This window comes from Centruroides vittatus, unplaced genomic scaffold (assembly GCF_030686945.1).
Source record: "Centruroides vittatus isolate TY-2023 unplaced genomic scaffold, ASM3068694v2 scaffold_450, whole genome shotgun sequence".
Classification (NCBI taxonomy): Eukaryota; Metazoa; Arthropoda; class Arachnida; order Scorpiones; family Buthidae; genus Centruroides; species Centruroides vittatus.
In genome coordinates this window covers 28,053-43,822 of record NW_027122709.1, presented here as the reverse complement: position 1 = coordinate 43,822, position 15,770 = coordinate 28,053, and the positions used below count along the sequence as shown (strand labels likewise).

Genomic DNA, 15,770 nt, shown 5'->3' with positions numbered 1-15,770 from the left:
AGAACCCGGGTGTTCCTTATAACCTCCTCTATCATACTAAAACTTCTTGCTATTCTTCCTTTCCTTTTAGTTCATAATTTAGTATAAGTTAGTCGTAAGATTACAAGTCTGTCTTTTCTTATTTGTCGCGAGCGCATTCTTTTGTTCTGTATTCGCTAGATTCCTCTCCCCAGTTTGGGATATTGTATAACATTAAGAGTTAGAATCCGAAAGAATCCTGTATATTTCTAATCACGTGAAAAAAAAAATAATTGTTGTTATTTTTTCTGTGTACTGCTTCTCGTGGACTATTGTACACTCGTGTGACTATCACATTAGTTTTTGGAAAAACTGATTACAGAACAATAATTTCAAAAAACCAGAATAGAACATTTGAAAATAAGACTACACCTGTAGATATTTTCCAAATCATAGTAAAATCTCGACAATAATAAACCTGAAACTTTGGAATTTTTAATCCTCAGATATTTAATTACCGAATAGATATAAATTCTAAAAGTTGCTCTCAGTATAATCGTTTTTGATAAATATTTACATAAATCTACAAAGTAATATATGTTTTACAGATGAAGATTGACTAAAGTCAGTTAACAATTATGTAAATCAAATTTAATAAAAACAATCAAAATATCAATACTTTTTAAGCTTGGTATTTTATGTACTGTACCATACTTACATTTATTTTATCAAGCTTTTCATTGCTATAAACATTTCAAAAAGTCATTTTTAATAATCATCATCAGAAAAGCCATCATATCAAGTTTGATGACCCCAATGATCAAAGTACTGTGAGACCATTATTAAAGTATCCCTATTCAACACTGTGTAGAGAGATATTTAGCAGTTTAATGCAACCAGATCTGGTATTATGTTATTTTAGGACATGAAAAAGACATTTCCCATTCTATTGGAACATTCATCTTGCTGTGGTGAATGAGCTTGTGTGCTTCTAAGACCCAGTAAGCTATATCAGTAGCAGCATTGGTGCCAGCAGAGTCACTGTACTGAAGAGATTGGTAGATGGGCATTGGTGGGGTTAACACTCTCATCTAGTAAAAGTTTTCTTCATCAAAAGAAAACATAAATAAACTGACCAGATTTTGTATAGTCAATACAGGACAATGCTCTCTTCCTCTGTTCCCAAGTTCACATCCATCTTCTTATTAGACTGCTTGTGTATGTTATATATAAAAATAGGAGAACCATAATTTAATGGTAAACAGCAAATTGTAAAAACCATACAATTTTATTTTTATTAATTATTATTATTATTATTACTTTTGTTTGCAGACAACCAGTGGCACATTCAGGATCTACTTTTGGGGGGAGCTGAGTTGAATGGATAAAAAAAATTTTTAGTGCAAATTCAATAAAATTCCCACATTTTGTGACCGCTAATTCACAGTAGTATAGAAATAGAAGACACCACATAATATAATAAAAAATGAATTATAATTAGGAAAAGATGTTTGGAAAATTTTCTACTTGTTCTTTTCCTTTATCTTTGGACGGGACCAGGATCTCTTGACACCCCTGGGTGCACTACTGAAGACAACTGCCTGACCAATTGTATATGTGAGAACGGGGCTAGTGCAAATTATTAAGAACTCGATTTATAACTGATTATTAAGAACTTGATTTAGAACTCGATCAAAAACAAATTTATAAAATTTGTTTTGTCAAAAACATAAAGGAGAAAAATTCCATGTCATAGATAAAATCAATGAACTTTATAACTTTTTCCCACAGATAATGCTTCCTCCAAGAGTGACACAGCTTCCAAATAACTGCTCATCAAGGGAAATAGAGACATAATCATGGATTGGAGCAATTAACAACTTCATCAAAAATGGGCATTAGAGTGGCAGGGAGGAGGACTCCAAATAAAAGGCAAGATGACAGATGACAACAAAGAGTTCACCTGTCAAAATTTGTGAGTATATCCTCGCTGTGCTTCACCTCCAATCTTCTCAAACTCCCACCATTTTCACTGGATCTTAGCTGCTCTGAGCTTATGAACAATTGATTGAAACCCCCTTGTGAATATTACTATTACAGTCTTTTGCATTCAAGACCCACCATAACAAGCAGAAGACTCTCCTTTCTTACTTCTGAAAATCCAAAGCCAACCATAATGGGGGTCATGTGTATCTCCAGTAGAATTGGTCTTAATGATAATTTTACTTGTTATTAGCATTTACAATTTTTTATAAAACTCATCCCTACCCTCAAAATTAAGCTTTTTGAATCATTGTTTGTAAATTAAAATGTCAGAGTATTTCAGTTTTATCTTGTTTCTTTTATTTTCTGAGAAGTGTAACAGGTAACATCTAGAACTATCACTGCATTTTGTTGGTCATATCTTGCAAATAGTAAAATAACAAATTATGGATCAGAGAAATTTTACATTTTCAAGTGAATTAGAAAATATGAATTGCTTCTAGATTTTTCTTTTAAACCTTAAAACTTTTGACATCCTGATCCTTTTGGATAGTGATACACATTTTGCTATGTATGAGTGTTACATTGGCAATGCCAATGGCAGTCAGGACTGACACCACTGTGACCATTAGGTTTTTATGTACGTCTCACGCGAGCAGTTACTTGTGAGAAAGGTCCAGTTTGGGATGGAGGAGGAAGTTGAGAGACAGTGTGCCAGAAATAATGCATTCCACTACACATTTAAATGTCAAATAATAACTATGTATTCATTAAGGTTATAACTAATTTACAAAAGCATAACATAAATGGAAGAGTCTATTCACATTGAACAGAGAGAGAGTGTTTACAAATTTGGACACTTGTCAATAAATATCTGGATTGGTGAGGGTTATCTCCCACCCTCTCAACCTATAACCACCAAAATTTAATAGCATCAGTCCCCTAATACATGACCTCCCTGCAAAATTTGAAAAATTTTCAACAAAAAGCACAAGAGTTATTAAGCTTCAAACAGGGTGAACAAAATCATGCCATACACACACAAAAACACATCCATCCATCAATCCATCAATCCATCCATCCATCCATCAATCCATCAATCCATCAATCCATCCATCCATCAATCCATCCATCCATCCATCAATCCATCAATCCATCAATCCATCAATCCATCAATCCATCCATCAATCCATCAATCCATCCATCCATCCATCCATCCATCAATCCATCAATCCATCAATCCATCCATCAATCCATCCATCCATCAATCCATCAATCCATCCATCAATCCATCAATCCATCCAATCCATCAATCAATCCATCCATCCATCCATCACCCCAAAATTTTTTGCATTTCTTGACATTTAAAGGTGTTCTAAATGTAAAAATCTGGGTGAGTCATTTTTTCCGAATCACCATACCTTCCCTCTTCGTAACAGCTGGAAATGTAAAAATGAATTTTGAATAATGCTTTTTAAAACTAACATTTAATCAAACTTCCATTTCAATTTATGACCTTGAATACTCTTTCAGGAATCATTTCAACTATGTTTTCGAGGTAGAGTTTGCTAATTTATTCTCACTTTTCAATGATTGTCCATTTCAAATCTTGAACTATAACAGAACTGTACTGTATTCCAATAGCATATACGTTTCTTGCTAATAGTCCCCAAACGTTTCCAGTCATATTGCAATCTGGGAGGAAGCTACGCATGTAATTATTTGGATTCCATTTTCCATAAAAACTCCCAAGTACAGCTGGCAGTGTGCAGAGTATCATCATCTTGTTGCAATTTTCAAAATGGACCACTTATCTTTTCTCCAAAGGAAAGTAAATGCTTCTCCAGCAGTCTTGGTAGTTGTATTTCTTTGTTCTACCATGTATGAATGCAATATTGGTTCTGTTGCCATAACCAAAACAAGCCTACACCCTAACCAATCCTCCACCTTAATTTTTTGGCCAAAGTGGGAAATGCAATAATTGCCGTTGAATTTCATTGAACTTATCAAAGCAGAATTGTCTATAAGCATTAATTGTAAAAGCAGTTGCATACAATTTTTTGAAAAAGTACAGAATGTTGCAGAGCAATTGAAATCTGCAATTATAAAAAATACTTATCAAATATTCCCTCATGGATATCTGGCTCCACATTATTATCTGTATGAAATGCTTATTTTGTATAGTCAATTGTTTAAATTTACCACAAAGGAACATTTTTGTCTTTTATTAGGACAGCTTCAGCTTCCTGATATTCATCAGGAAATTGAAGATGTAACTTCAATCACTTGATGCCACCGAGTTAAAGGAAAATTTTATTGAACTACCATAAGATCTGCTATGCTTTGTGATTCTGAGTGCAAGATAATGCAGAAAGAATATTCATCGGGAAGCTAAAGCTGTCCTAATAAAGGACAAAAATGTTCCTTTGTAGTAAATTTAAATAGGTGGCTACCTGAAATAAGCATTTAATACAGATTTCAAAACTTCTAAATACGATTTATGAGACATTTTACCTTTTGAACAATCTCTGATTAAAATAGCTTTTTGATATAAACAACATATCAAGATGATCTGCAATTTCCACATTCGGTCATTAGTCTTAATATTTCTGTAATTGTAACTATGCTATCTTTGACTTCTAATAATGGATCCAGATGGAGGTAATCATTCCTCCTAGAGTTTTTATTCTAACATAAAATTCATTATTTTTTTAAATAATAAGTTTATATTTATCATAATATTTTAATATTTTTATCACTATATTTCAATTTTGTTATATTTAATTATTTTAACTACTGCAATTTTATGCAGATAACCTGCAGATTATTTGTGTTTTAAAGTCAATTTGAAAGCATGTATAAATTACGCAATGATGGGGACTATCTGCCTATTTTAACTCATAATTATGAACTCATCAAACTGTTCTTCCTTTGTCTAAATTTACCAAGAACAACTTCAAAAAACATGAAAAATATTTTATATGCTGTAGACATTTATCTGTTATTACAATTTTTCCTGAATGAACCATCAAGACACACACAAACATGCATCATATTTAGTTCTTACCCATTCATTTTCTGGGCACCAATCCACACTGTAATTGATATTATTACACACTTCTTGAACTTCTTGATCTTAAAACCTGATAAGTTTCCAATAATTTTCCCCACTTTCTTAATAATAACTTTCAAAACCTTACTTAGAAGCTGAGTTTTAACTTGTCAATGAATGTCATTGACATTAGAATTTTAACTATTTAATTTTTTTCAAATTTATTTGGGAATTTACTATTATTATACATGATGATCTGTTTTGATAGAAATAATTTGAAAGCTGTATCATAATAAACACATTAGTTGTGTGAAGTTCAAATTCTGTTACAACGGGAGTTTCGTTGGATATCTTCAAGTGACAAAAGTGCACTGACCAGGAAACAACATGCTATGTCCTTTGGTATGCAAGATTTAAGAGTATGATGGCAGTTAAACACAACCTTTATCGTGTTTATGGTGTCAGATAGGCACCCAAGTATGATTGTATAACATGTTGGCATTGCATAAAGTAACCAAATGTCTTGAATTAAGCAGATAGCCCAACTTTTTAATATGCTGTTCTGATTTTAAAACTCTCCCAAAAACTGTCCTGATTTCTAAAACTGTAAAAAATGTCCACTTTTTGAATGTTTCTTAATTATATTCAAAATATCCAATATTCATTACATACAAATTATAGTATCAAAATTTTAACATCCAATTTATAGAAACAGTACCCCAATTGAAAACTGACAGTTTGGCAAATGTGCCAAACTGGATAATTTGCCAGAGAATAGTAAATGTATACAGTACTGTACCAAATATCCAGCAAGCTTAAGACTAGAGAAGTGCAAACTTCTGGATTTTCTGATTTTTCTGGACACAGGCTAACTATCTACTTACAATACAAAATAAACAATGGAAAGTAAAGAACGAAACTGTTTTAACACACTATATGCTATCAATTACACTGGATCTGGCAACATACAAGGCATATGCCATGGAAAACAAAACAAAGAGGCCACATGGCAACTACAGGTGTACAACTAAATTCAAAAGTAGCCAGTTTTCCAGTAATTTCAGGTTTCTGGAAGCTGGATATTTGATTTGGCACTATACCAAAGTACTGTGGTGTTGCAGATCAGTTATTAAAAATAGTTAATCATTTTTACTAATTAACTGAGTTAAAAATATGGCAGTTAAAGCAAAGCTTTAAAATGCCATTTTTTTAACTCACCCTTTCTACCCATGCTCGAACTGAGTTCGAGCAAGTTCCATAGCATTACAAATGGATTTTTGGGCCCTGAGAAAAAAATTTTTTTTTTTGAAATTTTCGGATGTTTTTTAAGTTCTCAAATTGTTTTAAAAAATTTTTACCCGTGCAAAACAATTTTATAGCGATTTTAATTAACCTTTAATGATGCGCAATTAACGCTTAATTGTTTTTTTATGGGATTTTTTTTATAGAATTTCATTCATTGTTCTAAAGTTCTAGTGCACGGATTTTACTGCGGTAAAGTTATTTAAAGATACTTTCTGATGTCAAAAACGACATCCAATAGTTTTTTAATTTTTTTAATAAATAGATTTTATTACATAATGGATTTTATTATATTAATTAAGTCAGGGAGTCGGAAATCGCAATTAAAATTGTAATTTTTTAAAAATATTTCGAAATATACCACCACCTAGTATTCACCCTACTTTATACTCTTCTCCTCCCGAGACTTTTATGAGAATGTCCCGCAAAAGACAACACCAGCTGTTCTCAAGGTCATCTAGCTGTAAACACAATAACTCATCAGGTGAGACAAAGGAAATTAAACTTTGAAGCTTTCTCTTCAAAATTAACACGTTTCTTTTGTTTTTTTTCGTTTTTATGTTTAATTACATTAAAATTAATAATTAAAAAATTGAATCGTGCAGAAAGTGGTTAACAAAAACTCAGAGCCGTACTTAAATGTTCATTGTTGCTATCATTATAGATTGTTTGACAAAAAATTGAAAGTGTTTTGAGGAAGAAGCAGATTTTGACAGTATATTCCGATCAAACCCAATAAATATAGTTTAAAAATTTTTATGTTAGTTCATTCTAACGTTTTTTATTCCTATAACCTCAAAATCTACTGTGGTAAATAGCCAACAGCCTTTATTCAGTTTCAAATTCTTTCAAGAAAGTAAAATATTTAATGAGACAAATTGCTAATTTGAGAAGGAATTTTACAATAGATAACTAGTTTACAAGTTGCAAACTGACAACAGATTTACTAAAAGATAGACTGACAATAGTAGGCACCATTCAAAAAAATAAAAAAGAGATTCTGCTTGAATTCATAAAGTCAACAGGTAGGAGAATATGTAGCAGAAAATTTGGTTTTAAAAAAGATCTCATCTTAGCTTTGTACATTCCAAGAAAAGAAAAAAAAAAAACATTACTTTCATTGTCTTTCCATCATACCTCTACCACCAATGTGAAAATGCATCATGCAGAGAAGCCCAAAATTATAGCTTTTATAATTCTACAAAAGGAGTTGACACGCTTGATCAGTTAACAGGGACTTATGATTGTGCACAAAACACAAGGCGGCGACCAATAATAATTTTATACTGTTTACTGAACATAGCAAGTATAAATTTCCACATTATTCATTATTCTAATGGTAATATATCTAAAGTGCAAAGCAGGAGAGAATATATAAAAGAGCTGGTAGTAGATTTGATGTGTGAGTTATGGTCATTCAGAAAAAGAAATAATTCTATCTCTTTTATTTATTTATCATCATATGTTTACAATTTAATTCATATTTTTATTGAAACATGAAAAACTGAGAATGTGAAAGACATTCAGAAACATTTATTTGTTTTATTAATATTTAAATTATTATTGCAAAGAAATGAATTGAAAAGCCAAACAACCACCAGATTACATCGGGCCAATCTGGTGGTGGTTTGGCTTTACAAATTTATCAGGTTTTGTGGTTTGTTTATGTAAGAAATTAATTGTTCTTTAAACTTTTTTATGATTAACAATCTGTTTATTAATGAATTATTATTCCTGAATAGCTACATATCAATTTAAACTTGTTCATGAATATATTCATTCAAACTTAAACGATCCAATTTTACTCTGCTCCGTAAAGGAATAAATTCTCAAATTATAATAAAGAAACATATTACAAATGTATCAATTTTTAGCACTGACCTTTTCACACTGTAAAATACACCATCCCTCATATGTGAGCTGAATTGTATCTTCTTTTGTTTGATCAACCTGTAAAACAAATATTGGTTTTAAATAAGTTTAATCTTAAATAATATGAACATAAAATGCATAAACAATGTTAATTAATGTTAAGTATAGATACTCCTGTACACTATCAAATCCCAACAGTAAAGCATGTTTTGAGTTTTAAAATATTAGTACAGCTTCCTTCTATATTCTGACTTTTGTATTATACTAACAATAGCATTACCATATATCGTGGCAGATAAGACAATAGTTGAATCATAAAAAAAGGCCCCCAAAATCTGGGGTCGTCTTATAGAACAGATACAAAAAAAAATTAGATTAAAATTTATATAAATTAAAACCATTATAAAAAAACGGACAAACTGTAATTATTTACTAGTAGAAAGTTGGGTATGTGGACAAAATAGAATAGTCCATACGATGTTTTTGTGAATAGTCAAGGTTATTACCAAAATGCCAAATCAGTGCAAATGTTTGTAACAATTGCAAGGCAGTGCAACCAGATGCAAAAAAATAAAATTTGTTCATTCGAAAAATTACAAATAGACATAATTCCGTATATGCTAAACAGTATTATTATTCAGATGATAATCGCCAATCTAACTAAATTCATAGGCCGTTGATAGTTTGAGGGTCATCTTATAGGACAGATATGCAGTCGAATCGCGATAAGTCGACACCCGGATAACTCAACACCCTTGGTTAAGTAGTCAGTTTTCTGTGGTCCCAGCGACTTACATAGTCATTAATGTTAAAAAACTCCAGTTTACTCGACATCGCTTAACTCGACACCACTGGATAAGTCTACAAACTTTTGCTGTCCCACACTCCGATAAGTCAACACCCCCTCCGCACGTGTGGTGCAAACTCATTTTTTTCAGGAGGGGAGTCGATTTATTTATTAATATATAATTAATATTATTTAATAATATAATAATACATTAATATTATTAATATATATACATATTAATAAAAATGCCTTAACATTTTATGTATTTTTATGTATAAAATAATAACAGATAAACAAAAAGAAAATATACAATCTACATCAACGTCATACCAGAATCCAATTTTGCATTTTCTCATGCCAGAGGCATTAAGAATCCTTAGACGTTACTTGCCAACAAGTGACAATTGCGAAGATGGTGTTTTCAAGGCATTCATGTTCGTTGAAAAAGAAAGTCGAGATAGTTAAGTGCTCAAAACAAACAACACTAAACAAATTTTTCAGTTTATCATCTACAGAATAATTGTAAATGGAGAACACAATGTTTTGTAAGTCTATGTTACTATATAAAGCACTACTGTATTTTATTAATTGTAGTTTTGTGGTTTTTTTCCAACTTTGCTTTAGTCGACACATCGGATAACTAGACACATTTCCACTTCCCCTTGGGGTGTCGACTTATGCGGAGTCGACTGTATGCTAAAACTATAAAACTTTGACAAAAATTTATACCTCGTCTTATCTGCCGAGATATATGGTAATTAATTTTTAAAGCAAATTAAAAATAAAAAGTAAGTGATTCAATTAAATTTTATTACTTATATTTATTAATTTTCTAAATTTTCAAATAAGATAGAATGAAAAACCATCTATTTTGATGGTTTTTCATTCTATCTTAATAAGTAATTTTTCATTCTATCAAAATAAGTAAAATTTATCAATATTGAAATTTCCTGTTAATTTCTTCAAATTCTCAAGAAAGCCATCTTAAAATGTCTTTTCTTGAGAAATAAAAAGTAACAAACAAGCAGAAATACTAATGTTAATTACAGTAAAGCATCAATTATCCAACTCAATTGCAGACTGGGGTTGGTCGGATAACTGAAAAAACGGATAACCATAAAGTATGAAAAAATACATTATTATTATAGTATATTAGTATATCCCATGTAATTAGTATATTAGTATATTGCTATTAACCTACTTCGCGTTGAATTTTCATCGATGTTAAGCCTAACAAAATTTTTTTTAAATAATAATCATCGCTATTGTATCGTTAAAAATTATTTTTTTATTTTGCACAAAATAAATACAAAAATAAAGAAAAATAAAAAATTAAGCCTGGTTTAAATACTAGTCCCCCTATCATGGTCGAGCCAGTGTTACCAGCTAAAACACGCAAAAATAATATTAAAGTAGCCAAGACATAGCCAAATATTGTAGCGCCACAGCACTAGCGTACATTTGAATTTGCCAACTAGAACGCGGTCGGTTAACCGATGTGACGGTTGATCGGGGGTCGGATAATCGATGCTATACTGTATTAAATAATGATAAAATTATTATATTTTATTATCTTTTGATATAACTTACCCTAAATTCAATGACATGTCCAGCAAATGTTCCAAAGAACCTAAGATAATGAGGATTACTGAAAAATACCTGAAATATCAATAATTAATTAAGTTTAACTTTTGTTACAATTTTTATATCTTAATAGTAAGAAATTTTGATTTATTAAAAGTATATATGAAATTATAAGAATTTTGAGAACAAATTTTGTTTGTTCCCAAAATAATCAGTTATACAAGTCAGTACATACAAAATATTGCAAAATAATTTAATCGTGTTCTTATGTAATCTTATAAAAAATTTTTAAAACATCATTTGTACATTATTTATCACTGTAATGCTGTACTTTTAGAATGTGATGGCACAAATGCAATATGCGAGAACCAAAATTTGGTGAAAAAATTTTTGTTTGATTTGTTAACGTTGTTTTTTTTTTTTTTTTTTTGTTAAAAGTGTTAAAGACAAACTGTTTCGCACGGCCTTACTTCCCTATTGAAGGTGACACATTGAATGTGTCACCCGGAACCAACAAGTGAACATTTGACTATTGGTCCTAAAGTACTAAAAATCTTAACCAAGTCATGGAAAAACCCAGGAGGAGCCCCCAAATAAAAGGGAGGGGTGATGGCAATCTGCAGCAGTCCTCATCAACCTTTTCCTAAAGTGTGTGTGTGTGTGTGTGTGTGTGTGTGTGTGTGTGTGTGTGTTCTGACCCGGTGTTCCAGCCGTCATCGCTTGCTGCTGCCCAAGAAGACAAAAAAGGATTACTCTCCAAACTGAGTTGCTGAACTTTCACACCTATGTCGCATTGATACGTCTAGGACTTACAAGTATTTTAAGGTATTTATCGTCTCACGAACTTACTGTGAGCTCTCTCTCTCTGTCAGGGTCAGGATAGGTTTATCCCTCTCTTTTTAGCAATTGTGCTAAGCATCTGAAATGTTGTCGTAGAATTTGTAAATAATATTCATCAATAAACAGGTACTTTTGTTAAGTGTTGTGGAGTCATTTCCATCCACCTCCATTCCGGGTCTGGAATACCCATATTTGCCAGATCTGTGTCCATGTCTGGCAGATACGGTGGTGTCCATCCTGATCAGGCATCAAAGAGGTGCTGACCCTGTGGTCACACAATACATTTTGAGGTATTTTGTTAACTTATTGAGTGTAATCTAAGCTGACAAAAAATAAATAGTAGTATTGGCAATTGCCTTTGATTATTACCATCATAATATGACTAGGACAATCTCAATTTAAAACTGTATGTCCTACATTCCAAGTTTATGGCAAATGTCTCAAAATGAAATTTTAATATTGTAATTAGGACTATATACTCTTCAAAGACTGCGTAGATTTGCACTATAGACTCTAGTATACCTTTTAAGCACAGCCGTTTATTGCTAATATTCTAACGTTTTTGGTTATTTTTAATAACCTTTCTCAAGAACAGTTACATTCGAATGCGGTCGTAAAAATTTGAACACATCGCCAATCGAAAACGAGCTTTTGAAAAAAAAAAAAAAACTTTTTTTTTTTTTCAAAAGCTCGTTTTCGATTGGCGATGTGTTCAAATTTTTACGACCGCATTCGAATGTAACTGTTCTTGAGAAAGGTTATTAAAAATAACCAAAAACGTTAGAATATTAGCAATAAACGGCTGTGCTTAAAAGGTATACTAGAGTCTATAGTGTAATTAGGACTCAGACTTTGTTTGTATTGTCTAAATTTTGAAAATAGTTAAATAATTCTTGGCTAATATGTACAACTATGTAAATAATTCTGGGGTGCCTGAAAATCCACCAGAGGACTCTCAGCTTAAATGCGATTATATAGCATGGATGCTGTCGTGAAGAATTTTAATGATTTTTAATGTTTGTAGTCTACAAAAAGGGGTCGACATTGAGATCATTTTTAATTCTGTGTAAGTTTTTTGATTGTGTGTGTATTCATCTGTTATTTTTAGAAGTTTTACTTCAAATCTCCAGCTGTTTGTGGTTCCTGGACTGGTATAAAAAGATAACTATGAAAAAGGACTCAAACTTCGTTTGTATTGTCTAAATTTTGAAAATCTAATGATTATGTGCACACCATTACCAACTCACATGATATATTAGACAGGCTAAAAGGTCTTACAACTATGGACAGTCTACTTCGTGGTGTATGCCATCAAATCCATGTTCCCCTCTATCCATATCAAATCCTGTTTTTGTGAGCTAAGGGACTTTCTTATCTGTAACTATCAAAGGCTTTACACAACATATCCAATCCATCTTGGAGCTCTTATGCTTCATGTGCTACTCTTCCTTCTTTACCTACATCCAGATAAGGGGCATGTCCATGGGTAGGTTACTATCAGGGACATTCTATGAGTTGATAATCCAAAAGCTGGAAAAAGTGGTCCTATCTGTCTTTAATAGTGAAATTATACTGTATGCTAGATAAAATGGACAAATGGAGACAAAAACCTGACGTTACAAACTTCCTACAAAAAGTTAATAGTAACCCCTATTGCCTTTCCTTGAAAGTTGAGCAGGAAAACTTCCTAAATATAAGATCATGTTATACAAAGAACAACTAATGAGAGTGTTCTGTAAGGGTGTTCTGTATAGCCTGATTTTCATCCCAGCACACTCACATGACATCTTTACCTACAAGATCGTAGCATTCAGGATCCTGGTTGATAGAGTCTTCATACAACTGCTAAACTGAAAGAAATAGGGAGGAGGAGCTCAGATATATCATGGAATTAGTTAAACAGCATGGCTACAAACCTAAACTAATTAAACAACTGCTTTCATGCCACGACATAGTAGCCGAGGGATCACATTTTGATGACAGGCTTTTTAAAGTGATTGCCTACAGCAGTAATTCCCAACTGGGGGTACATGCTTGGTAGTTTAAGAGTATGTGAAAAAAAATTAACAATAGTGAATGCACTGTAAGAATATTTGGATTCTGCGTTGAGGCCTTTGGCAACATCATGACCCTCGATGCTTAATTTTAAATAAAAATATATATAATTGTACAGTGCTGTATAATTGACCAAAGCACCACTGTTTGAAGAACATGCGAAATAAAACTTAGGAAAATGGGCTGCCAAGGGGTATGCAAGTCAAAAAAAGATTGGAAACTGCTGGCCTACAATAAGGCCTTCACTTAGTCAGGATTGCCTATAAAAAACTCCCATGATCTTGATGCTTAGAAATGAGAAGAACCAAACTGAAAAAAGCCTCCTACCAGGTGTATAACACCTTGGACAGAGATGTACTGTACAAGTGGACTTGGAGAAAGTGTCTCTCCTACACTACACTAAGGACCCACACACAAGCTAAGATATCTAGAAAACCTTGAGCTTTATAAAGCCATCCAAAAAGAGACAACATTTTTTTAGTTATAAAGAAAAGGACTCTATCTTGTCTGCATGGAGGGCATTATTCAAGATTCGCAACCAGTGGCAGATGTAACACTCTAATAGTCATGCACACATGTTATTCATATTTATTTTTTAAATTAAAAGCATCCTTTTCCAGCTTCCATATTAATGTTCTAATACTATATTCTTTTAATCAAACCTGACAATGTCCATTTGTATATAAATGAAAACGTTTATTTACTTTACATAAACAAGCATTTTCATTTGCTTTTGATTTTTGATTTTGCTGGTTGTTTGATGTGTTGTGTAACTCTGCCTACAGTTCTAATCAGTATCTTTCCATTCTACCTTGTAATAGCTTAATTAATTTTATGACCTGCATGGATTACAGGCCTATTTATCACTTAACTTTTTTGGAAATCATCCCTCTCTTTGTTGACTAGCAGCTGGCCCTGCTTTGCCAATTTACCCAATCATCACTATGATTGTGAAATTACTGTATAATGTACTGAGAAATGAACCCTTTCATGAAAAATATGTCTATGAAGAATTAGAAATTATTCACAAGTTAGAATGTAGTACTAAAAATGTCAAAGCATGTAGAAAGTTTTCTTTGTCAAATGCTGTACAAATAACCAATATATCAAACTATAACTAATAAATGTTTACAATATTGATACTCTGAATCTAAAATATCAATATCAAAATTGTAAATATATATCAGTTATTGGCACAGCACTAATAATATCACAAACTTTATTATTTGAAAAACAATTTTTCTAAAATAACTTAAACAACTTACTTCATATGTCTCACAATTAAAAAATGGCATTGGTTCTGTATTTTCGGGTATATTCCATGTGACATCACCACTTTCATCAAGAGTAAATTCTGTTCTGTAAAAAAATTAATTGTAAATGGATTTTTAAACTTCTAAACTCAAATAATTGTATTTATTTTGTAACTTTATAATTACAAAATTATAATTGATTACTATTTTTTAAAAAGATACTTCTGAATGAAGTAATTTCTGTATTTTATTAGCTAATCATTTATATACATACATATGTATATAAATGTTTAAATGGTCTTTTTTACTTCACTTACCCTTCAATTCCAGATGCCTCTATTCCCCAAGCTAACGACATACATTTCGTTATCTTTAAAAGAAAAAAACTATTTTTAAAATATATTTAATATATTTAATAAACACTGGCACAGATTAAAAATGGAACACCTAAAAGCATTTATGCAAATTTATTCAAACTTACCTAACTTAATCACCACAATGAAAAGAAAATTTGATTAAGGTTTCAATATGCTAGATCTTTTCAAACTGGAGAAACAATATTGCTTTCGATAAATTCTTAGATGGCTTGTTTTTTTTAATCAGTTGTCTTTATTTTATATCAATAATGTCTTTGAGATGAAACAGTTAAACATGGCAGCAATTTCCCAAATTTGAGAGAATGATTATGATTGTCGGTTCTTTTAAATTGGATGGTAAATATGCCAAATTGCCAAATCTGCATTCAGGTGGTCAGTTACTATCCACTATCAAGCAAGTACGTGACCAATGAATCAACAAAGACAAGGATATGGTGCACCTTAAAAAACTGCACCACACGAAGAACAGTACAATTGTTGATGTTTTACATTTTTAATTTGCACCAGTGTATATCGTTTTTAATATATACCGTATATCTCGGTGGATAAGACGACCTTCAGATAAGACGATGTATAAATTTTCGTCGAAGTTTTATAGTTTTAGCATGTATCTGTCCTATAAGACAACCCCCAAACTATCAACAACCTATGAATTTAGTTTAGATCAGAAATCATTATCTGAATAATAATACTGTATAACATATATG

General features: G+C 31.6%; 1 protein-coding gene across 3 annotated transcripts in view; it reads right to left on the bottom strand.

The window, feature by feature from the left end:
* LOC136989209 (uncharacterized) overlaps positions 1-15,770 on the bottom strand; it is a 118,476-nt gene that overhangs the window by 93,062 nt on the left and 9,644 nt on the right. For 2 of the 3 annotated variants that reach the window (XM_067287298.1, XM_067287299.1), the window contains exons 2-5: positions 15,004-15,056; positions 14,699-14,792; positions 10,545-10,613; positions 8,177-8,245 (exon numbers count right to left, since the gene is read on the bottom strand). In XM_067287298.1, the coding sequence (XP_067143399.1) occupies positions 8,177-8,245; positions 10,545-10,613; positions 14,699-14,792; positions 15,004-15,056 (285 nt within the window). The remainder of the gene's footprint in view (positions 1-8,176; positions 8,246-10,544; positions 10,614-14,698; positions 14,793-15,003; positions 15,057-15,770) is intronic. The other variant, XM_067287300.1, reaches the window with a different exon arrangement.